A 22,577-nucleotide genomic window follows, 5' to 3' on the forward strand; every position below is an offset into this window, starting at 1 on the left:
CCTTTCCAAAGTTATGGATTTCTCATCTTTATCACTTAAACTTGTTCGCAGTTGAATACGGCTGAACTGGATGAAACTCCTACTTTTGGAGTCCAGTGAAGATAAGAAAGACCTGCAGGGCAACAGTTCTCACTTTTGTCAAATCCCATTAAAAGCTGTATGTGTATGCCTCCAGGTATGTGTGCATGCACACAGGTGCGCAGACATCTGAAAAGCTGAAAACGTTTTTATCAGAAGCAGAAAGAAACCAGCTGTTTCAAATCATACCTTATAATGGTAGCAGAGGCATTTAGGGTTGCATCAATTTCTTACCATGGACTGGTCTAAATGTTTCTTATTAATTAGCCCTGGCTTGACCTGTAATCCTCAGGTCTCTAAGCAGTTTTATATAGATAGCAATCTCTTTCTAGCCCTTAGATATGAATTTCTGTAGCAGAAACTTGTGGAAAAAAAGGAACTCTTACGATATTCCTTTCATGTACAGGAAGTGATGGAATTTTCTTTGTTGAGATAGATGTAAGGTAAGCAAAAGAGATACAAAGAAACAAAGTATTTATTGTTAAAAGCTTTTCTACGAATCACTCAGCATCATACAACGAAGTTACGGTGGCTACAGAATAGAGGGAGTCTCTCCCCCCCCCATACATGTATTCTTTCACACACTCAAACCCACAGCTGAGTTTTTTGCTTTTTTTTTTTTTTTTTTTTTTTTTTTTTTAATGGAATTTCTTTCTTCAATGAGATTGGAAAAGGTGTTTTATCATACAGGATCTGGCAGCACAGACACATCCTATTAAAAAAACAGAGCAGTTACAGAAAGGAGAACTCTCTCTTCAAGAAAAAAAAGGAAACTTTCATCCCCCCCCCCATCTCTTTTACTGCCTGTGGAAGAATTCTCAACACAAAGAAAAAAATAGACAAAATACTTCCAACACCTGATTGCAGTCTCAGCAAAACTAGGAGCCCTAGTATGTGAATGAATATTGATCTAGGCACCAATACTTTCACTCAGCTTCAGCAGGATACACTCTAAAAACTGTGGTATAAAGCAAGCTGTCAGCTGAACTGATGTCTGCACTAGAACTACCAAGTCTGCTAAGTGGAACAGCTGAATCACTGTTGATAATGGTGGGAAATGTTTTGACAATGTGTCTCAAAGTTACTTGCAGAACATTTGGCTCTGCCCTGCATGCCAGGCTATACACCAGCTGAGACTGGCCCTCTCACATCTGCTCTATGTACACACGCATACACACATACACACAGAATACACCGTATCACATGGACTGTGATATTTCCAACAACATTCTACACATTATCCTGTGCTACAACTTAATGGCACTTTAGTGGTTCTCTGCTCCATCTTTTTTTTTTTCCTCCCCACTACTGTATTTTTCCCTCTAGTCTGGCATTCTCTTTCCATGATCAAACATTTGTTTTCCTTTTAATTTCCAGAAAGCACTTGTTCTGAATCCTGACTCACTGCCAACAACACTAAAGACTAAAAAATGTGCTTCAAATCTGTCACGTCAACGTCAGCTCCAAGATACATCTGTCCTCTATTGGTACTCCAAGAATTCTGCTTTAAGCCTCCCCTAGTTTTATGCTGTATTTTCTAACAACCTGTATTTTTATATTATTTATATATTAACTACTTTTATGCACAGAATGCTTTGTTGCTGTATACACAGCTTTGCTGTGTAGTGTGGCAGAAACTTGAAGTGGCAGAACTGAACTAAAAATCTTCCTGTCCTCTTTTAAACAGAAGAAACACAACCAGTTTGAACTTAACATGAATTTATCATTCCAAATCTGCCACAATTACATGCCTGTTCAGTACCACTAGCCTTCATTTTTGTATGCCTAAGCAGTATTTAGTCCAATTCCCACCAGTATTGCCCCACTGTTTCTCTTCACATATAATTTCTCTTTTTTGCAAACTGACATGTTCCTAGCTGCACTCCTGGAATGCAGGACAGACTTTCTCTCTCTGCTTCTCCAGTAAAAGCCCTGAACTGCTTCTGAACACAGGAAAAAAAGAATCAAAATATCAAACCCAGTCTAACCAAAGGAAAGACATCTGACAGCTATTTTTAAGACTCATCACTGGGAGAAGGCCTTTTTATTTACAGTAGGTATAGGAATAGTGGAATAAGCATTTAGATTTTGGCTTGGCATATTCAGCACCATCTATACTGGCTGACTGACATGTGCACGCACACACACACACACACACACACACACACACATGCATGCACACAGTGCAGTGGCATTGGTGCTTAACATAGATTCATCTTCTAGTGATGCTCTTGTGAGTCCACTGGGCAGTGACGCTACATATTACTCTATTTTAATTTGGTCTGAAAGAGACTTGGGAACAGACTCATCCAATCTATTTTACAGACAGATTCTTAAAGCAGATTGGGCTCCATTATCTTGCCAGCTGTGGCATGTGACTGAAATTTCTCTATACAAAAATTTGCCACTTGAATAGGTAAGTTCTTAAAAATAAATTTCCCTGGCAGACATCTATCCCAGTCCCATGCCCACCTCAGATCCTTACATATCTTATTCTGCATTTCTTATTCCTGGAGACTGAATGCATCCCCTGAATGTAGTTGCTCTGTTTACCACATACAGAAAAGAGCTTTATACACTGGACAGCATGCACACAACTGACACAGCAGTGTAATAAATATGGAAGCACAGCAGCAGATGACCCCCACTGTTTTTCTTCATGATGCTTGCTTGTAGTCCAATTAGTGGAGTCCAACAGTAAATAAGATCTCAATGACGTTTACTCTCTGGCAACCTCACAGTCCCTCACTAGACTCAGTTTAAGACTGGAGGATTTCATGTTTAAACATAAGGAGGGGTTTTAACATTCAAAAAAAAAAATCCAGAACAAGCCATTCCCAGCAAAAGGCCTCAATGCCCAGGGCCAAGAGGTACAGCTGTGCTTTTTCTTACACTAGTGGATGTGCATGATAGTACTGCCATGAAATATAAAATTTTCAAGACATCTCTGAACACAGTGGACAGAGAAAAAGCTATGGCACTGCTAATATGGAAGTAGAAGCATTAAATAAAAAGGGAAAAACTTTCTTCTGTGACTGGACAGAAGAAACATTTACATTCAACTAAGAAATTGGCAAAGATAGTAGAGGAGAAAAGGACAATATTACAGCAAAATACATTATTATGAGGAGCTGCCTCCCTTCACCACATACAAACTTGATTCTCTTTCCATGAAAGTGAAAGAAAGGAGGTATAGCATCAACACCTTCTTCTAGGTTACACTATCAGAACACAAAGTCATACTTTGGCAGCTGCTTTTTGAACTAGAAATCACGTTGGGTCATTAATTACAAGCTAATCTATGAATTAAAAAACTTGGGGAGGTGGGGGTAGGGGAATTTGATGCAGATGTTCACTGCTTCCAAGTAAATACAGTGTAATTTCCATAGTATGAATTTGCTGTGCATTTGCAATGAAGACGGTTTCCAAAGGATGCTTCATCTGTGCTACTGAAGGCTGATAGTGCTTTATAACTCAACAGCATCTTATAAAACCAATAAGTATGAAGTATGGGGGACTGAATAATTCACAGGAAGAGGCAGTTCACCTATGATTAGAATGTGAGACCAATCCACGGACTCTCTTAATGTCCAGAAGGAAAGGTAACATTGTCATGTTATGTGAATTTGTACCGCTTGCATTCTGCACCTACTTACAATCAGGGAAGTTTTTTTCGGTGCTGATCCCTAATGGCAAACGGAGAGAAAAATTTAAGAAATGTCATATTTTACATATATGCTTATTGTTAATATCTGCTGTGGTCAAGGTAGATGTCAGCAAAGCACCATTAAGTTACTTTCAGTTTTCAGAATGCCTCATTCACTTCAACTTCAGCTTTGCTAACCCCAGTAATACTGAGGATGCCTACGAGGCTGTTATCCTGGGAATAATTCTCTTCCTCTCAGTATGGCACATTGATCATACCCATGAATATCCAGTCTGGCTGGTGATATATATTTCAGTCCACCTTTCACTGCAGGGGCAGGAAAAAGAATGAGTATTAAGCATTTGCAGAAGAAATGTGCTGACTACAATTCTGTCTTTCAGAGAGGGTCTTCATTTCAGGAATGAAAATCCTCCTAGTTTGTTCTTTGACGTGGTGAGATGGCCTCTGGCACTGCTCCAGCTGGAATGGAAACTCTGTTTGGGAATATAAAGCATTCCACAACTGTAAGAAGGACTATCTTGCCTAATTCCAGAGAATTTACTATTTGGCACTCTTAGGTAACAACTAAAATAACAGGATGAGATCAGCCTTTATTTCTCTACATCTGTAGTCTCCTTTAACACCCATCTCAGCCTCCCCTCCCGCCCCCCGCCCAGCCAATACCACTCATAATTCTATGGCATAGCCCATTATAATTTGCTGGGTAGTGTCTGAACTTTCCACTAAAATTTAATGATGAAACTTAATGAATGAACCTTTAATCTTCTTTAACTTTGACACCTGTATGGAGCACAGAAATCTTCTGCTGTCTCTGGCCTGGAATGGTTTGAGACACACCCCCATGGGCAGAATTTTCAAGGGTCACTCTAAAGCTGGTGTTCTGACTGGTGTGCTGATGGTACATTCTCATCCAGTCAGGAAGCAGGTCCATGTGTAACAGTGAGCTAAGTAACACTCATCAAGTCCACTGGTTCTGTGGTCAAGATGCCAATGGGATCTCATGAGCAATGCTTATGTGTTACGCACTCCCAGAGACTGTTCCAGTTCCTGACGGCGTTGCTGGATCTGAAAAAAAAAAAGAGAAACTGTACAGTTCTGCAGATTTACTTGTTCAGTGGCAGAAAGGTTCATTTATAAGCCAGCAGTGTGGATCATTCCTTTTTACCTTGCAATAGAAATATCTGCTCACAGCCTCTTGGGACCACGGCTCATGATAAAATTCAGCTCTGCGTTCTTCCTCTGGGTTTCCAACCACATCAGTCATCACCTGTGACAAAGATGAAGCATTTTTCACTATAGCTCTTCTACCATGCAGAAAAACATTCAGATTTACCTAGAGTCAAAATGTATCCATGCTACTTCAAAGAAATGCCAAGAGAGCAAGATTTGAACAATCAACAAAAAGAAAAAAAATCTAATGACTCTCTCCAGCACCAGCGAATGAAGGGGAAATATAAAATTAACAACATCTTCTTCAGAGTGGTGTGTTGCAACCATAAGTCTGATTCGGTAGGACAGAACAATATAGGCAAGCCTTTTTGGGATAGGGTGTCAGTCAGGTAGACCACAGAACAGTAGAAAATAGGCAGTCAGAGAAGCTTGAGAACACCTTGGTTTGTAAGCTCTTCAACCTGAAAGCTGTTTTATTTTAACATTCTTTCAGATGCCTATCCTTCTGAATATAATATAAATAATAATTAACTATAATAAAAGTAAAATTTTGGGAGACTAATGCTTAACAAGCTAGATGTCTATTGAATGGCACAATAATTTAGTTAAAATAGTATTATGGCATCATTAATATAACTGTTTTTGAGGTGTCTGAGTTAAAGACAAAAGGTGTGCAACTTTGTGAGAAACAGTTCTTTATTTTTGTTGTCAAACAACTGAACTTCCCTACATTCAAGTTCTTGGGTATCTCAACACTAAGCTCAAAGACAGCTGATATTTAATCTGCCAGTTTCTTAAAAAAAAGATCAAATCATGAACTAACAAAAGCCCCAGATTTGTGTTATTGTGCTACAGGATCCCCTTGCTGAGTTTATAGAGCTCGAATTTTACAATCATATTAAATGAACATAGCCCTGCTCTCCAGTCATACTACTTAACCACAAATTCACCTACCATGTCCATTAAGCACCGTTGTTCCACTGGAAGTGGAGTACAGCTTGACCTGCCTTTTCTGTATACTTTCTGCTCTGGGATTACAGGGTTACACTCAATATCTTTCCTCCACCAATTTTCCAACCTGGACGTTTTAGCTATACATTCCATACATGTAGCTATAATTCTAACATTCTGATTCCACTCTCCATTTTTCTTGAATCCTTAGCTCACCTTAAGATCCCTACTTTGGGATCGGAGAAGGTCCTGAATGTATCCTTTGGGATCTTTGGAGAAACTCAGCATGAAATCACGTTGTATTTTTAACTGGTTTATGGATTCAATTGTCTCATGAATCTGATATTAAAAAAAAAAAAGTAGCTGTTACTTAATCCATCCCGTGCTCCAGTGACCCTGATGTGAGCTCCATTAGCTTCTTTGAGCTTCATATAACATACGAAAGTGACAAATGGATAACAGACTTATGAAGGATCCCATGGTATCTTTCGCCTGAAGGAGGCAGTTACTGCCAATGTTGCAGTCACATTTTGTTCTCACATGTATTTCTGCAATTAAGTATATACAGGATTCTTCTTTACTGCGCTGAACTGCTGGATGGCACACTATAAGCAATACTGAAGAGCTAAGTCACGTCCCTGGACGACGTAAGGATTTCCTTTGCACACTCAGTCTTTTCTGCCATGTCTGAGATTCTTCTGGAAAGCTGCTACATAAATATGTCTTTAAACAGGCCCCAATACAAGAAAGCAATTATTCCCCTGGTTATTCTACATCGTAACTTCGATTAACCTGTCACGATACTTAAAATTTGTTCTCGTGATTGCCTGATCAAGTCCACGTTTAAATAAAGTTACACAATAGCAATGAACTTCTAGACTCTTTCTTGCAAGAAAGCCTATTAAAATCACCGTGACTGTTCCCACCCATCTTTTAGCAATGAGCAATCATAGATATGGAAGGTTTACAGAAAATGAGTCATACCTTCAGAAATATTATGAAAGAATTTTGCATTAACCATTGGGTGAGAATGAAGACTCCAAAGAGGAGTCAAGGTTCTTTAATCATCCTGGATAACAAAACCAAGTATGATCAATGGAAGGACAGTCAACAAATCATTTGGGTATACAGACATACACACAAAAGCAAACTTCTGCTACTCTGTTCCTCTAAAATTCTACTTTAAGATTATAAAACCATCTTGTTTAATTTTCTGTATACATCTGTTTTGCCAAAAGAACTAATATGGCCAAGTACAGGGTGAAAAATCATCCTTCCTGATCTGGCTATGCCAACAAAGCCCCTAGTGTAGGCACAACTATCTGGTATATTAACAGAAGAGAGCCTCTGCCAACTTAAAATCATTACTTATTTGGGAAAATGATGTAGTGATCCTGGAGAAAACCTTCTCTGTTGGCATGCACTGAGTTTCCACTAGAGGACTCTGTGACAGCATAACTATAAATCGTACAGACAACAGTAGAGTAGTCAATGCCTGTTTGCCCAGAGGTGGCCTCAATAACTTCACTAATCACAGCTTACACTCTGCTGTAGCAAATGCTTTAAAATAAAGTGATGAAGACATGAAGAAGGGGGAGATGTCACTGCACTGGGAAAAGAATAAGCCTACATGTGCTGTAGGCAAGCCCATACAGGCTGGGAACCCACTGCGTGAGCAGTAACACTGTTGAAAAGAACATTTCTCAAGAGCCATAAAACAATAGATTAGATTCTTCAAACATTACCAGAATCCAGAACAATACTGGTGTCCAAATTCCCTTTAAAGACCACAGCTGAATATATTTTCCTGTGTTAGGGGTAAACAAACAGGAGCTTGGCCTGACTCTGTGTCACACAAATCAACTCAGTACATTACGTCACACCTCTTTTTCCCTCGCTCTGAGAAACCACATTTGTTTATCCATAAGCTGGCTCACAAGTCCCTGTGACAAGACTCCCTAATACAGCCTATAGAGCTTATCACTGCTGTCAGACAAATATGATTATTTTAAATATGCATGATCCTCATGGTTAATACAGGAAACAATTCTGCCAAACTGTTCCAACTGATTTTTCTGCCATTCATTTTACATGGTTGCATCGACTGCAGTGAGTTTTTCTGTGGCACAATACACATCCAGAACATAAGGTTCTCTTAGATTTTCCTCATAGCAATCTAGCAAGGTACCATGGCTGCTGAATAAAAACTTGTAGTAAAACAATTCATATGGTCCTTGAAAGCATTAAAAAAGGAAATAGCAAGCAGGAATTCTGCATTAATTTACCTCTGCATGGGAGAGACTCATCCTGGAAAATTACCTAGGACAGAACTCAGTTTGAGATTAATATAACTAAATTTGGCCACCTAAATGTTTTGGCATGCAATTATGTTTCTAAGTTCCCATTATAGTCAAAAGAGATCATGACAGTACTGTGGCAATCACACAGCATTTCATCTCATCCTAAAGCAGGTATTTACTATACATCCAGCTGTGTCAAACCCTATTTTCCTTTAACTGTATTAATTAAATTTCCATCTACCATAACATTTAGATAGCTAAATTTTGGAAACAGTCTTGAATAGAAAGTTATTCTTGTAGTCCATATACCAAGAAGAATTTGGAACATGAAGATAGGGTTAAAAAAAGATATATAAAATTATTCTAGGACTGAATATAATGTTCCTATAGTATCTACTTGCTCAGATTCTCCTAGTAGTTCAGCTTTGTTTTCTTCTTCCTCTTCTTTAAGGAGCTCAACATCCTGGCTATCTTACTAGGAAGTTGTGCTAGAGTTCTTATCTCGCTGTTTCCAATGTCTTTGGTGTAGTAGCAAGAGGAAGACTGGGGAAAATGTGGGCCCACTACTGAGTGGGGCGGGAGCCCTGAGGATGAAGGCTACAGAGAAGGCAGAGTTACTGAATGCCTTCTTTGCTTCAGTCTTTACTGCTAAGAATCTGGAAAGGTGATGGAACAGCTCATCCTGGATGCCATCTCCAAGCATATGGAGGAAAAGACGGTGATCAGGAGTAGGCAGCATGGATGCATCAAGGGGAATTCATGCTTAACCAATCTGATATCCCTCTATGATAGCATGACTGGCTGGGTAGATGAGGGGAGAGCAGTGGACGTTGTCTACCTTGACGTCAGCAAGGCTTTTGACACTGTCCCCTATAACATCCTCCCAGATAAACTCTGGAAGCATGGGTTAGGTGAGTGGACAGTGAAGTGGATTGAGAACTGGCTGAAAGGCAGAGCTCAGAGGGTCGTCATCAGTGGCATGGAGTCTAGTTGGAGGCCTGTGGCTAGTGGAGTTTCCCAGGGCTCAGTACTGGGTCCCATCCCATTCAACTTCTTCATCAATAACCTGGATGAGGGGACAGAGTGCTTCCTCAGCAAGCCTGCTGATGATACCAAGCTGGGAGGAGTGGCTGACATACCTGAGGGCTGTGCTGCCATTCAGAGAGATCTGGAGAGGCTGGAGAGTTGGGCAGAGAGGAACCTCCTGAGATTCAACAAGGTCAAAGGCAGAGTCCTGCACCTAGGGAATAATAACCCTAGGCACCAGTACAAGCTGGGGGCTGACCTGCTCGTTAGCAGCTCTGCAGAGAAGGACCTGGGAGTGCTGGTGGATGACAGATTGACCATGAGCCGGCAATGTGCCCTTGTGGCCAAGAAGGCCAACAATATCCTGGGCTGCATTAGGCAGAGTGTTGCCAGCAGGTCGAGGGAGGTGATCCTGCCCCTCTACTCAGCCCTGGGGAGGCCTCATCTCGAGTACTGCGTCCAGTTCTGGGCTCCCCAGTTTTCTCCTAGTAGTGGAGAGAGTCCAGCGTAGGGCTACAAAGATGATCAGAGGGCTGGAGCATCCGCCCTATGAGGAACGGCTGTGAGAGCTGGGTCTGTTTAGCCTGGAGAAGAGAAGACTGAGGGGAGATCTTATCAATGTGTATAAGTACCTGAAGGGAGGGTGTCAAGAGGATGGGGCCAGACTCTTTCCGGATGTCCCATGTGACAGGACAAGAGGCAATGGGCACAAACTGAACGACAGGAAGTTCCACCTGAAAACGAGGAAGAACTTCTTTCCCGCGAGTGACAGAGCACTGGAACAGGTTGCCCAGAGAGGTTTTGGAGTCTCCTTCTCTGGAGATACTCAAAACCCACCCGGACAAGATCCTGTCTAACATTCTCTAGATGACCCTGCTAGAGCAGGGGTTTTGGACTAGATGATCTCCAGAGGTCCCTTCTAACCTCAACCATTCTGTGATTCTGCAAATATCTGGCTCTCTGCTGATACCCAGAAGGCTGCTGCCCTTCAACCTAACCACGTACTCTCTCTTTGCCCCTCCTATTGGCTTCTCTTATTGGCATAAATCAAAGCCAAATTACTTTTATTTCCTGATTTACCAGCACCACTATTAAAACCTCAGTTTCTGCCTGTGAAGACTTCTGTAGCTCAAAAATATACCCCTGATCACTACAGTATTAATTTTTCTTCCATCACTTCCATCTACATCTTATATTTCCCCATTTTTCCTGCATCTTACTATATTTCCTCCTAGCACCTGTCCATCCAAGCTCCCATTTCTTGCTCCACTGTCTTATTAAGCCCTCTTGAACCATCTTTTTAATTTCACACTCATTTCTCATGCCTGCTGTTAAGGCAAGATTAACTTTATGTACAAATAGCAGGTTAGATTTCTTTATAGCCGGTGGAGAGAAACAAGCACTTTCATACTGTCATTCATCTGACCTATTTTAGATACTACCTTAGGATGACATTACTTTCTCCTTTATCTCTCCAGTGATTGCAAAGGGAACTGGAACAATTAGCTCAGATACAGACTTCTCAATTTGGACTTCCACAAATACCATTTCTCCTCTAATTCTTTTGCTGGTAATCCTTCTCCATAATTCCAAGCCTCTTGCACATCAAATCTTTCCCACTACTTCCTTAGATGATCCTAGGGAACTTTGGTGTCATCCTCAACCTCATTCTTTCTGGTTCCAATATCCAAACAATGCCTGGCTTTTACAATTTTTTTCCCCGTACGTCTTCTCTAAGATACAGAATTTCCTATCAGCAGATATAATTAAAATGCCTATAACACATTTGAATTACTATAAGGTTTTTATCTAGTCTTGCTAACTGTGATCTCTCCCTGTTTATATCCGGCAGAACATTGCTGCCCTTGAATCTTACCATGTCCCTTCTTTGCCTTTCCTTAGTGGCTTCTGCTTCTCAGCATTAAACAGAAGTCCATGAGGTCAGTCTTAATTGCCTACTTGTTATATTTTCAAAGACGAATCTTTCTGTTTTGTGTCAGGGTAGGAGAAAAGAAGATCTGGAGGCAAAATATTAGGAATCATTTGACTGTAGTATCTAAGTATCTGCTCTTCTATGCAGTGGACAAACTCTAAGCTTTAATACTAGTTAGTCAAACTTATCATATTTACGCCAGTTTGAACAGCAGGTGTGACAATATTTACAGAGACATACTGAACATAAAGTATTCTACTAAACTGAAATTAAAAAAAAAGAAAAGCTGAAGCTTTGTCTTTCAATATAAAATACCCACCTAGATGAGTTAAATGACTCCTCTTGGCTGTTACAGCCAAGAATACTTCACTTCATGGAGCAACCCTACAACAGTATTCACAAAGCCTGCCTTTCTCTGCACTGAGGGACTATGCCCACCACTCCTGCAAGCACACCTGTGCCACCTCAGCCCCATAATCCTGTCTACCTCATACAGGTATGTGACCATACCTTGAAAGATGGTCCAAACCACGTGTTCTGAAGTGTTTTTAATTACAAACAAGTCACCTTATTTTCCACAGAACACAATAGATCTATTAAATAGTTCAGAGGGTTCTGAAACCTTGTAGCACCCAGAGTGTTCTATGTCACCCACTGGGGAATTCCTTACTTCTTACTTCTGAAACTCTGCTTCTACCACTTCCTACCTTCTTATCACTACCTCTGCAATTGTGTCAGGCCCAAGATCATGCCCTGAGGTGGAATTCCACACCCCCATTGCATGTGACTGATTGAAGCATGTTCAATGGAAATGTATGCATCTCACAACATTACTCCCTTTGATATCTTATACCAAACCCACATATAGATACACACTGAGTGTGTGTATAAGTATGCCATTTGATACTTTTAATTCCTTTACTCCTGAGCTAGTACCTTGTTGTCCAATGCTGTAATCTCCTGCTGATTAGCTGTTGAGAGAAGAAAACTACTCATCTGTCCCTTTAATGGGTCTTCAACTTCTACATCTATGTCGTAACAAGCTGTCTTCTTCTGATCATTGGGGTCAACACTATGGAGAGGATAACAGATCATAAGAATTGCTGTAATGAATCAGAATAAATATCCATCCAGCCCAGTACATACTCTTTGATAATACCTGTTGCAGATACTGTGAGAAGAGTTTAAGAACAGGGTATCTTTATATACAGCTATATCCTAGTATATTCTCTCATCTTTCATCAGTCAGAATTCAGAGACTTCTGAACTGCAAGTTTTATCTGCACCATCAATGGTGCAGCTATTAATGCACACAGTCTTCATTAAATTGTCTAATATCTTCCTTAGGTCAACTGTAACTCCAGCCTCCATGGCAATCCCCACTGATAAATACCATTCATGTATGTTCTCTGCTCTATTGTGTCTTCTTCTGAGATTGAGTAATCAGAGCTGTACACCACCACTCCAGATGAGGGGACATCATGACATTTTATTTGGTTCTCAGTTCCTTCTCTAATAATTCCCAGAATTATAATTGTCTTTGGCAGCTATGCAGCACTGTAATGACTCCCAGATCCTTCTTAAGAACTGGTGAAGTTAGAGACTATCCCTTTGTATGTAACATTAGGATTATTTTTTCCTACATGCATTACTTTGCCTTTGAAAGAATAGGTTCTTCCATTTTACTCTGGAATGTCTCAGCTGTTCAACATTATCCCCCCCCTACTTCTAACAAAGTACTAACCAAGGATAATTTAATATCTTTAAGGGCTTCTGTGAAGGATTATGGGGAAAGTTTTTTTGTTGTTGTTGTTTTTGTTTACACCACATAAAGCAGATCATCATTATCCACATGCTTGTTTAATTCTTCAAAGAATGTAGCCAGGTATGTCTTCCTGTTACAGCAGCCACATCAAATCTTGTCCAGTATAGCACATCTATTAATTCCATTCTCAGCTACAGTTAGTAACAATTGGTCTCCAGTATCCAGGATAATTTGTGGCATCACATTAGTTACTTTCAAAATCCTCTGGCACAGGAGGAGATTTTTAATAGGTAATGCATTATATTTACTAGTTAAGCAATTTCATGTTTGAATCCTGCATGAAAAAACGCTTGCATTTCCTCTTTTTATCTGTGTTAAATATATTTCTATTTGATACTTCAGTCTGATAAAATTTTTCAAACACTCTCTTCCCCCCACCCCCACACTGCATATGTATGGGACCTTCTCTAATCTCTAAATTTAAGATTGATCAAAAAAATGAATTTTCACTAACTTATATGACTTCAAATACTTGATTAGCTTTCAGGAATAGTTCTTTTAAACTTTAATAACTTGTCAGTCTCAGTAACACCATGACAGCCTTTCTACTTCCAATATATTAAAATGAATTATTATGTTATTTTTCATCTTTAACAAGGTAAATGTCAGTATCTTTCTCTGGCTTGTCCTATTCTGACTTTAATTTTTTGGAAGTTTAGACTTAACTCTTTCTTTAGATTTAGGCTCAAGTTTATTAGCAAGAAAGTTGTTTTCCAGCCCAGTTGCTGATGAGCTAGACTTAAGCCACTGTTGTTCATAGCGTATAAATGCTGGGTTCTAAACACTGTTTTTGAAATGCCTAGGTTAAGTTCACCTGCTGTAGCTAGTATAAAATTGGCTCATAATCTAATAGAGCTTGTTTGAATTGGGAGAGCAAGAGGTACTGGCTTTTGTTACTTCTTCTGAAGATGGCAGTTATAGGCCAGCCTAATTCTAAGGAAGCTGCCAGATCACTAGCAAGTATTAGTGTCTGATAATATTAAAAAAAACCAAAAAACAAAAAACTGAGACTGCTTTGTATGTCCTGCTTAAGTAGAAATCAAAGAATGCAGCTCCAGTTGTTCTTTCCTGCACGAAATGGATCAAACTCTAGGAAAATTCCGGACCTAGGAAAGCCAAAGCTCAGTCAGAGCTGGAGTTGAACCTAGCAAGGGATGTGCTGGGCAACAAGAAGGACTTCTACAAGTGAATCAGCAGCAGAAGGAAGACTAAGGAAAACTTGGGCCTGCCGCTCAGCAGGGTAGGGGATTCAGTGGCAAAAGGCATGGAAAAGGCCAAGGTACTCAACACTGTCTTTGCCTCTGTTTTTTCCTGGCAAGGCCTGTCCTCAGGCCTCCTACGCTCCTGAGCCCAGGGTCAGAGTCGAGGGGAAGCAAAGATACTCCGAGGAACCTGGACAGGTTGGAGAAATGGGCCGGCAGTTCAACGTCACAAAGGCAAATGCAAAGTTCGGCTCCTGGGATGGAATAACCCTGTGCACCAGTGCTGGTGGGCATCAACTGACTAGAAGGCAGCTTTGCAGGAAAGGACCTTGGGGTCCTCAAGGACAACAAGCAGAGAATGCGCCTGTGGTATACCCCAGCTGTGAAGAAGGCCAACTGCAGAATGGGCTGTGTTAGAGGGAGTGTTGCCATCAAGTTGAGGAAAGTGGCTATTCCCTGCTAAGCCACACCTGTGAGATTGCATCTGGACTTCTGAGTTAACTTGGGACTCCCCAGGACCAGAAAGACAGTGACACATTGGAGGGAGGACCACCAAGATGACTGGGGGCTGAAGCACACGATATACCAGGAGAGGCTTTGAGAGCTGGGTTTGTTCAGCTGTGAGAAGGTGAAGGGTGAGATCTTATTGTTGTGTGCAGCTGCCTAATGGGACAGCAAGAGATGGAGACAACCTCTTCCTGAAGGTGCACAATGTTAGGATGATAGCCTAGGTAACATTTAGATTTATTATCATATGTTACAAACTTAAAATAGTCAATTTTAAAAGCATATTAAAGAATATTTGTTGCTGATATTCTTCAGGAAATCAAATCATTAAGCTCAGCTGATAATACCAATTAATCACTCAGATTCAGTATTTGACCAAGACCACAAAGGCACTTGGAAAAGATGTGAGTGACTAGCAGCAAGACTGCAGTCCTAAAGAATCCCCCACACACACCCTTTACTTTCTTCCTGTTGTAACATGAAGTGTATTGGTGATGAAGTATCCCCAGATACCTGAAAGTTGTATTTCATCTATTGCAAATACATCTGTTTGGATAAGGATGCCAGAACCTCAGTGTCTTAGTCATGATGACTTCTGAATCTTTTGTGTAAATCTCTTGAGGAACTCAAGAGATATAGCATTTTTAGAGTAGGACTAACTCCCAAATAGCTGTCCCAATCCCAGTACAGCATGCATGGACTGGCCACTGTATTAGAATCTTTTGTATTGTTTTATTTTTTACATAATTACTCAGTAGTTATAGTAATTGCCCACGATGTACAAAATATTACTTCAGTCCCCTTTTTGCTCCCAATCGGATTGAAACTCTTATTTCTCCCACCTTAGGAAAGAAACTCCTAAATGCCCATTCTAGTAGTGATAAGAAGGAATATAAGAAATTTTGCATTCTCCTTTGGAAGTGGTGTCACTCTAGTGAAAATAATTCAGAGTTTTATAGACCAGAATGGCAGAGAGAATGAATGTATAACAAAGTCCAGGACACTCATCTGTCATTAGAAAAACTGTATTCTGATCCCTACTACACCTACTCCTGTGTTTTATACAGTGAGTGTTTTGCATATGACAGTCCTGAGCAGCTTACCTGATTATGTGGTTTATCACTATTGGGTCTGGTGGCAGCAGCAGGTTAGTGAGTCTCTGAGGAATTTCAGAAAACTTTAGCCGTGGACAGTCAAAGATCTGGAACACAATAAAGCATGTTATCCTGGTCCAAAATGTAACTTGCAATTAAACAAGAAAGTAAGAAGTCAAAGGTTCAAAAGTAAGGTGATTTGGAAAACATTCCTCAATTCCAGCTCCATACACAGTATTACTCTTTGGTCATTTCTGCCCCTGTAAATTACCACCACACTTACAATCTAGGCTAGCTGACAGCTCATCAGATGATGACACTTTCAGGTGCCTCACCTGTGGCGAAGGGCACAGCTCACTGTAATAGATCATCAGGATCAACTGTATCAATGATGAGGGGGAAGTGACCACCACCTCACTCACTCTGGGTCTATGGCAGGTATGCAAAAAACCCATGTTTTTCAGAGAAAATGTAAAAGCACTTTTTTTTTTTAATCTGTTTCATAAAACATTTTACGTTAAAGAAAAAAACCAAGAGAATATTTTAGGACTTTAAAACCGTTTGTAATTTTTAAAGTTTTTTTTAGATTAAGAAAAAAAACCAGAATTTCAGTATAGTTTTACTTAATTTTAACCAAAAACCTAAGTAACGTATTGGAAGTGATCCACTCCTTCCCCAGTTCTTTACCAGCTCATTGGTTTCTTTACCACCCTCTGAAAGTTAAATATGTATTACACTAAGAAAGAAAAAATATAATCTTTTGAAAAGGATCAGAGTATGCAATTTTTGAATTTTTTTCTGTGAATAACTCCAATGGCTTGCCATGAACCTAGAACAAATTTTCTGAAATATCATAAGGTACTCCATTTAAAATAAAAAAGAAACTATTTTGATATTAAAATTTGCCTTAAAAATATGCTGTTACATGGAGGCAATTTGTAAAAATCTTGAGGCCTCTGCAAGAGAAAATGAAAATACCTCTTAGGGAAAATAATGTTACCTAATAGAAGAGTGATGCTACTTGCAGTATTGTATCAATGAACAGAATTGTGTTTGGCAGCTCTAGAAAAAAGGATGCAAGCAGCATTAAAAAGGATGGACTATCAAGTGGTAGAACCAATGTAAGAAATCAGATTGTTCACTTATGGAGCCAAAGTTCCTTAGACACAGTATCTTCTCATAATTTTGGAGAGTGAGGGAATTCGGTAGTAGAAATATCTGGAAGACAGCTCTGGCTTCTGAAATACCTTGCAACCTTTCTCTTGCTTTTGTTTTAACAGACTGAATTTCAAATCTGCCCACAGACATAAACACTGTTTCTAAACAGTAAAAGATCCTTCTTCATCAACTCTAAAATCCACCTATCTAATTTACTGGCCTTGTCCCCCTACAAGAATTCAGCCAGTTAGTTTCTAAAGAGCAAGGAAGTATAGAAATCTTCTGTGCCTACAACTCACTATTTCAAATCTGAATTCTGACAATTGATAGCGGTAACTGTTGACTTGCTGCTCAAAACCTTTGCACACCAACTCCAATCTGCTGTTGCCACTGGTTCAATGCTCAGGTCAGACTCCTAACATGGGTGCCCAAGAGAATAGAACTGTAAGGAGAGAAAAGGGAGCAAGGACACATGACAGAGACAGAATTAGGGGGGAAGCAGAAACAAAGGCTGGATGGAATATTTCTAAAGCGCTTCATGTTCTGTCTCTACCTACTCAACCGAAGTTTATCACCTAAAGTTCTATCCAATGCCTCTTAAAATCAATATGGCTATAGTAATTTTGGTGTCCACCGTAACTCATTCAGGGGTAAGTTTTTACATCGTACTGCCTTGTATCATTAGACATAGCCGCAAGGACATCAGCATAGGGTCTCAAAAAAATAGCTTACCAAATGGGAAGCCAGGTATCTAAAAGAAAATGCTAAGGGCAGTGATGTGTTATCATCTTCTGCTTCTCTTAGGAATCTAGGAATTTTCAGCTACGGTTGTGAAATTTTTCCAAGAGTTATGTGTCTCACAGCTAGTTTACTCCGCAGAAATGTCAGACTAGAAATAGCATCAGACTAGAACCCCCGTTTGCTCACTCTCTATATCACAGCCTTAGAGTATCTGGGTGAGAAAAAAAAAACAAGTCAGGTTAAACTGTGTTCAATCAAATGACATATTTCATTTTCCTAACATCAGTTTTGAAAGCAAGATTTAGCTATCTTTAACAATTTTGCCAGAAATCCAAACAGAAGGGCAACACTCAAATGAATCCCAGTCATGCTTTAAATCTATATAAACATTATATTTTATGAAACTATCCCAGACTAGCCAGCTCCTGCAGGGATTGAGGGTCAGCATTCTAGAAGAATCATAGAATCATAGAATTGGTAAGGTTGGAAGGGATCTCTGGAGATCATCTAATCCAACCTCCCTGCTCAGCAGGGTCACCTAGAGCATGTTAGACAGGGTTGCGTCCAGGTGGGCCTTGACGATCTCCAGAGAAGGAGACTCCACAACCTCTCTGGACAACCTGTTCCAGTGCTCTGTCACTCTCACAGGGAAGAAAGTCCCACTCATGTTCAGGCGGAACTTCCTGTGCTTCAATTTGTGCCCACTGCCTCTTGTCCTGTCACATGGGACAACTGAAAAGTGTTTGTCCCCATCCCCTTGATACCCTCCCTTCAGGTACTTGTACACACTCATAAGATTCCCCCTCAGTCTCCTCTTCTCTAGGCTAAACAGGCCCAGCTCTTGCAGCCGTTCCTCATAGGGCAGGTGCTCCAGTCTCTCTCCAGGACTCTCTGCTCATCTTTGTAGCCCTATGCTGGACTCTCTGCAGTAGCTCCATGCCTCTCTTGTACTGGGGAGCCCAGAACTGGATGCAGTACTCAAGATGAGGCTTCCCTAGGGCTGAGAAGAGGGGCAGGATCACCTCCCTCGACCTGCTGGCAACGCTCTTCCCAATGCACCCCAGGAGACCATTGGCCTTCTTGGCCACAACAGCACACTGCTGGCTCATGGTCAATCTGTCATCCACCAGCACTCCCAGGTCCTTCTCTGCAGAGCTGCTAACGAGCAGGTCAGCCTCCAGCTTGTACTGGTGCCTAGGGTTATTCTTCCCTAGGTGCAGGACTCTGCGCTTGACCTTGTTGAACCTCAGGAGGTTCCTCTCTGCCCAACTCTCCAGCCTCTCCAGATCTCTCTGAATGGCAGCACAGCCCTCAGGTATGTCAGCCACTCCTCCCAGCTTGGTATCATCAGCAGACTTGCTGAGGAAGCACTCTGTCCCCTCATCCAGGTTATTGATGAAGAAGTTGAACAGGATGGGACCCAGTACTGAGCCCTGGGGAACTCCACTAGCCACAGGCCTCCAACTAGACTCCGTGCCACTGATGACGACCCTCTGAGCTCTGCCTTTCAGCCAGTTCTCAATCCACTTCACTGTCCACTCACCTAACCCATGCTTCCAGAGTTTATCTGGGAGGATGTTATAGGGGACAGTGTCAAAAGCCTTGCTGACGTCAAGGTAGACAACGTCCACTGCTCTCCCCTCATCTACCCAGTCAGTCATGCTATCATAGAGGGATATCAGATTGGTTAAGCATGAGTTCCCCTTGATGCATCCATGCTGCCTACTCCTGATCACTTTCTTCTCCTCCATATGTCTGGAGATGACATCCAGAATGAGCTGTTCCATCACCTTTCCAGGGATGGAGGTGAGGCTGACTGGCCTGTAGTTGCCTGGGTCCTCCTTCTCGCCCTTCTTGAAGACTGGAGTGACACTGGCTTTCTTCCAGTCTTCAGGCACCTCTCCACTTCTCCAGGACCTTTCCAAGATGATGGAGAGGGGCCTGGCAACAACATCTGCCAGCTCCCTCAGTTACCCGTGGGTGCATCCCATCCGGGCCCATGGATTTGTGGATGTCTAGCCTGCCCGGAAGGTCTCTAATCCTTTCCTCCTCAACCAAAGGAAAGTCTTCCCTTCTCTGGACTTTCTCTCTCATGTCCAGGCTGCAGGATTCCTGGGGGCTGCCCTTAGCAGTGAAGACTGAAGCAAAGAAGGCATTTGGTAATTCTGCCCTCTCTGCATCCCTTGTCACCAGGGCCCCCACCCCGTTCAGTAGCGGGCCAACATTTTCCTAGTCCTCCTCTTGCTGCTGATGTATTTGAAGAAGCCCTTCCTCTTGTCCTTGACATCCCTTGCCAGACTCAATTCCAGCTGGGCCTTAGCCTTCCTCGCAGCATCTCTACATACTCTGACTGCATTCCTATAATTCTCCCAAGTAGCTTGTCCCCTCTTCCACATTCTGTGTATTTTCTTCTTCTGTGTGAATTTGGCCAGGAGCTCCTTGCTCACCCATGCAGGTCTCCTGCCCCTTCTGCTGCATTTCTTACTCATAGGGATGCACCGCTCTTGAGCTCGGAGGAAGTGATGTTTGAATATTAGCCAGCTCTCCTGGACCCTCTCCCTTCTAGGGCCTTAACCCATGGGATTCTTCCAATTAGGTCTCTGAAGAGCCCAAAGTCTGCTCTCCTGAAGTCCAGGGTTGCAATCCTACTTGTTGCCTTAGTTCTTTCCTGCAGGATCCTGAACTCCACCGTCTTGTGGTCACTGCAGCCAAGGCTGCCCCCAGCCTTCACATCTCTAACCAGTCCCTCTCTGTTGGTAAGGACTAGGTCCAATAGGACACCCTTCCTTGTAGGCTCCTCCACCATTTGTGACAAGAAGTTATCATCGATGCATTGCAGGAGCCTCCTGGACTGTTTGTGCCTTGCTGTGTAGTCCCTCCAGCAGATGTCAGGGTGGTTGAAGTCCCCCATGAGAACCAGGGCCTGTGATCCTGACGCTACCTCCAGCTGTCTATAGAAGGCCTCATCAACTTTCTCTTCCTGGTCAGGTGGCCTGTAGTAGACACCCACAACAGCATCCCCCATACTAGCCTGCCCTTTGATCTTCACCCATAAGCTCTCAACTGCCTCCTCCTTCTCCTCCCTGCCTAGGCAGAGCTCGATGCATTCCAGTTCTCTCTCACATAAACAGCAACTCCACCGCCTCGCCTTCCTGGCCTGTCTCTCCTAAAAAGCACATATCCATCCATGGCAGCATTCCAGTCATGAGATTTATCCCACCATGTCTCTGTGACTGCAACGAGATCATGGCCCTGAGATCGCACACAGATCTCCAGCTCCTCCTGTTTGTTCCCCATGCTGCATGCATTGGTATACATGCATCTTAAAGAGGTGGTCATGCCTGCAGGTTTCCCAGGAAGGGTGTACAGGAGTCTCCCATAGCCATGTCCCGAACGCACATCCCCAGCTGCATGCATCCACTGGACGCCCCCCCAACCCAACTTGTGTTTTGTTGTCTACCCTGTCTGTATGACACCCCTCCCACCCCCCCTCCTACCTAGTTTAAAGCCCTCTTTACTAGGCTGGCCAACCCGTTTGCGAAGGCAAATGTGCCCTGCTTGGTGAGGTGAATCCCATCTCTCCCCACCAGCTGTTGGTCATCAATGTTCCATGGTCATAGAATCCAAAACCCTGTTGCCAACACCAACGGTGTAGCCAGTTGTTGATTTGGGAAATCTTCCTACTTCTCCTCCCATGCCTCCCCCTCGTCAGCAGGACCGATGAGAAGACCACCTGGGCTCCCAGCCCCTTGGCCACTGTGCCCAAGGCCTTGAAATCTTCCCTGATTGTCTCTAGTTTGCTCTCTGTATCATTAGCACCCACGTGAAAGAGCAGCAGAGGGTAGTAATCTGATGAGCGTACAGTCCTTGGTAGCCTTTCGGTCACATCTCGTATCCTTGCCCCCAGCAGGCAGCAAACCTCTCTAGAGGAGGGGTCAGGTCGGCAGATAGGTACCTCTGTCCCCCTCAGCATGGAATCACCCACTACAACCACTCGTTGCCTCTTCCGAGTGGTCACACAAGGCACAAGGCTCAGGCAGCTCAGTTGCTTCCCTTGAGGCTAAGTATGGGTTCTCCTCATCCTGGAGTGCACTAAACCTGTTCTTCAACTGTGACTCCAGGTCTACAGGAGGATTAGGGGCCTTTCTTCTTTTTGCTGTGCTGTACTATTTCACACTTCACAGAATCTTCCAGCAACTCGCCTGCTGCGGGGGATTGGGACTCCAGGAGCAGCATGGTCTCTGAGGACGCCCTGTCTGTCTCCTGCTCACTTTCATGCATGTTTCGCAGTCTACGGACTTCATCCCACAACTTCCTGACTTGACAACACAAATCCTCAACAGCAGCACACTTCTTGCAGGAGGGCAGACCATCAGTCCAGGCCCTCTGGAGAGGCTCCAAGCACTCCCTGCAGCCTGGGACCTGTAAGGCAGCATCTGCTACAAGAGGCTCTGTCTGTGTTGACACTTCTGACACAGCTGATACAGCAGTTCCCACAGCCACTGGCAAATAAGCTTTACGGCGAGTTACAACCATGTTAGCAAGAATGGGCGCTAGTGGCACTGGAAGATGTCCTCTTGCACCTAACTGCGCTCCTCCTGCGCAAACTGCTATGCAAACTGCTGTGTCTGTTGGCTGCCTCTGTTAGCTGTGCTCTCAAAGAGAAATCAGTTCAAGAGAAATCTGCTACTTCTCAACTCTCTCATCTGACTGATTATCTGAAAATGAGAAGATGTAGGGCAATTATGGTCTGATGGTATTCCTGAAGGCTATATGCTCCAATACAAAGGAGACCTACGAGCTAATAGGTCCTTGGAAGGTACAGGAAGAGAAGATGGTTCCAGCAAGCTCTCATTCTAACAAGTACTTAATGTTACACTGAAAATGAAAATATATTGAAGCACAAAAATGAAAGGGCTCTTCTG

At 42.3% G+C, this 22,577-nt stretch overlaps 1 protein-coding gene across 6 annotated transcripts in view; it reads right to left on the reverse strand.

Moving 5' to 3' along the window:
• Positions 1-535: 535 nt before the first annotated feature.
• SMARCD3 (SWI/SNF related, matrix associated, actin dependent regulator of chromatin, subfamily d, member 3) overlaps positions 536-22,577 on the reverse strand; it is a 114,564-nt gene continuing 92,522 nt past the window's right edge. For 5 of the 6 annotated variants that reach the window (XM_062568590.1, XM_062568591.1, XM_062568592.1 and 2 more), the window contains 5 exons: positions 15,763-15,860; positions 12,062-12,197; positions 6,083-6,205; positions 4,911-5,012; positions 536-4,810 (listed from right to left, as the gene is read on the reverse strand). In XM_062568590.1, the coding sequence (XP_062424574.1) occupies positions 4,757-4,810; positions 4,911-5,012; positions 6,083-6,205; positions 12,062-12,197; positions 15,763-15,860 (513 nt within the window). In that variant the 3' untranslated portion in view covers positions 536-4,756. The remainder of the gene's footprint in view (positions 4,811-4,910; positions 5,013-6,082; positions 6,206-12,061; positions 12,198-15,762; positions 15,861-22,577) is intronic. The other variant, XR_009957523.1, reaches the window with a different exon arrangement.

Source organism: Rhea pennata, chromosome 2 (genome assembly GCF_028389875.1).
Source record: "Rhea pennata isolate bPtePen1 chromosome 2, bPtePen1.pri, whole genome shotgun sequence".
NCBI lineage: Eukaryota > Metazoa > Chordata > Aves > Rheiformes > Rheidae > Rhea > Rhea pennata.